The sequence below is a fragment of the Salvia miltiorrhiza genome, chromosome 6, assembly GCF_028751815.1.
Source record: "Salvia miltiorrhiza cultivar Shanhuang (shh) chromosome 6, IMPLAD_Smil_shh, whole genome shotgun sequence".
Taxonomy (NCBI): Eukaryota; Viridiplantae; Streptophyta; class Magnoliopsida; order Lamiales; family Lamiaceae; genus Salvia; species Salvia miltiorrhiza.
Genome location: NC_080392.1, coordinates 13,864,914 through 13,866,996, shown reverse-complemented (window position 1 = coordinate 13,866,996; position 2,083 = coordinate 13,864,914). Strand labels below are relative to the sequence as shown.

The window sequence follows — 2,083 nt, the reverse complement described above, 5'->3', positions numbered from 1 at the left end:
TTCAGAGAATGACAAACGCTTTTGTTTAGCCAATGGACAAATCTCACAAAGAGTATTTTTACAATTGGAAAGAGATAAAGTTTTAGACAACAACTGGAGTTTACTAAAAGATAAATGCCCTAATCTATGATGCCATGTATCAGTTGACACCATATTGGACACTGGAGGAGAAGGAGTATGGACTGGTGGATTTGCAGAAACTGAAGAAGCATCTAACACATAGAGATTGCCCACTCTGCTACCCTTCCCAATCACAATCCCCTGAGAAGCTCCCTGAATCACAAAAGTATCAGGTGTGAAAGTTACTGAACATTGCGTAGAAGATGTGAGTGAGCTTACTGAGATCAGATTATAGGAAAAAGAAGGTACACAAAGTACAGAAGTAAGCTCAAGCGTAGAGGAAAGAACAATGGTGCCAATGCAAGTGACAGGAGCATTACTACCATTGGGAAGATTCACATGAGTATTTGTGGATATGGATGTTTTAGTGAAGAGAGCAGGGTCATTACACACATGATGTGTTGCTCCTGTATCAAGCAACCATACAGAAGGCTGAAAAATAGAGCAAATGAAAGGATGGTTGGAAATCGTACCACTGAATGGAGGACTTGCACCAGCAGAGGTGGAGTTATGACCATGAGTCTTCACATCATTCATAGTAGGAGCGGAAGTAGTCATAGATCCAGCTACTTGCATCTGACTTTGCAAATAGGATATCATCTGAGCCATATCTGCAGTAGATAAAGTAGTGCTCTGATGTGAAGGTGTATTATCAGCAGCACTCAGCTGATTCACAGATCGAGCACCATTAGAAGAAAAACCAGTAGATTTCCCTTTGCCTTTGCCATATCCTGGTGGATAGCCTATGATCTCAAAGCACTTATCCACTGTATGGTTAGTTTTTCCACAGTTAGTACAAAGAAACTTGCCCTTACCTCCTTTGCCACGACCAATACCTGCTGCATTAATTATAGATCCAGGCATTTCACTGATAATAGGAGGTGCTGAAGTTGATACAGAATCAATAGACCTCTGCCTCTCTTCCTGAAGAACCAATGCAAAAATCTTTGACAAGGAAGGAAAAGGAAGAGAAGAGATAATCTGAGATCGAATCTGCGAATAAACAGAACTTAATCCAATGAGAAATTGCATTGAGCACTCTTGCATCTGGAATTCACACCATTTGCGCGAGCTATGGCATCGACAAGTATCGCAAGTGCACCAACGTGAGGGCTGAAAATCCTTGTATTCATCCCAGAGAATGCGGAGCTTGGTATAGTAAGCTCCTACATCATCAGACCCCTGCTTTAGGGTGAGAAGTTGTTGTTTGAGTTGATAAACTCGAGCAACATTCCCTTGAGCAAAACGATCTTTCAAATCGTTCCAAATTAGAGAAGCATCATCGAGATACATAAGACTTGAGCTAATATCAGGCACGACAGAGTTGCGCAACCATGAAACAACCATGCTATTGCATCGGAGCCACTGAGAATAGATCGCTTCAGTCGGTTGCGGTCGATCGATGGTACCATCAACAAACGCAAGTTTGTTCTTCGCCATTAGTGCCGTCATCATGGAGCGATTCCAATTCACATAATTGGATCCGTTGAGTTGTTGTGTGACCAGCTGCACACCAGGATTGTCACTGCTGGACAAATAATAGGGGCTGGACTGATCTTCATGTGGTGGAACAGGAGGAAATTGCGGCTTAGGGGCCATCGGAAAACAGATCGGAAAACAGCGGAAGGTTTATGCTCTGGATACCATGTTGGAAAAGTAAGAAAAAGCTAGAACCGAAAAGTGGAAAAGAAACTTTTCTCTCATTATCTTCTGATAAAAAAAAAAAAGGAGTACAGCAAGAGGTATATAAACACTCACGCACTCATGCAATACAGCTGCAAATTCTAACTAACTAGCCAGCTAGGATAATGAAAGGAGCAATCGTGTGTGCATGCACCCATGCACAGTGAAGATACATTTCCAACAGAGAGAGAGAGAGATTTAATTTCCTTCGCCTAAAACGAAAGACAGGTCTTGTTAATTTTGTAGGATGTGCCTTTGTTGATTTAATTATACAACGCCA

The 2,083-nt window shown here is 41.8% G+C and overlaps 1 protein-coding gene across 1 annotated transcript; it reads right to left on the bottom strand.

The window, feature by feature from the left end:
• LOC130988782 (uncharacterized) lies at positions 1-1,841 on the bottom strand. Its single transcript, XM_057912741.1, has 2 exons — positions 594-1,841; positions 1-273 (listed from the first exon to the last, which is right to left on the bottom strand). Exons 1-2 carry the CDS (start codon positions 1,717-1,719, stop codon positions 239-241), a joined length of 1,161 nt encoding a protein of 386 aa, XP_057768724.1. The 5' UTR covers positions 1,720-1,841; the 3' UTR covers positions 1-238.
• Positions 1,842-2,083: the final 242 nt, after the last annotated feature.

Excerpts from the sequence above, each read along its gene's own strand:
- LOC130988782 (XM_057912741.1), bottom strand. The coding sequence starts at position 1,719 with ATGGCCCCTAAGCCGCAATTTCCTCCTGTTCCACCACATGAAGATCAG. Across the intron at positions 274-593 it reads TGCAAGTCCTCCATTCAGTG|GGAGCTTCTCAGGGGATTGT; the intron begins GTACGATTTCCA and ends TTTGTGATTCAG.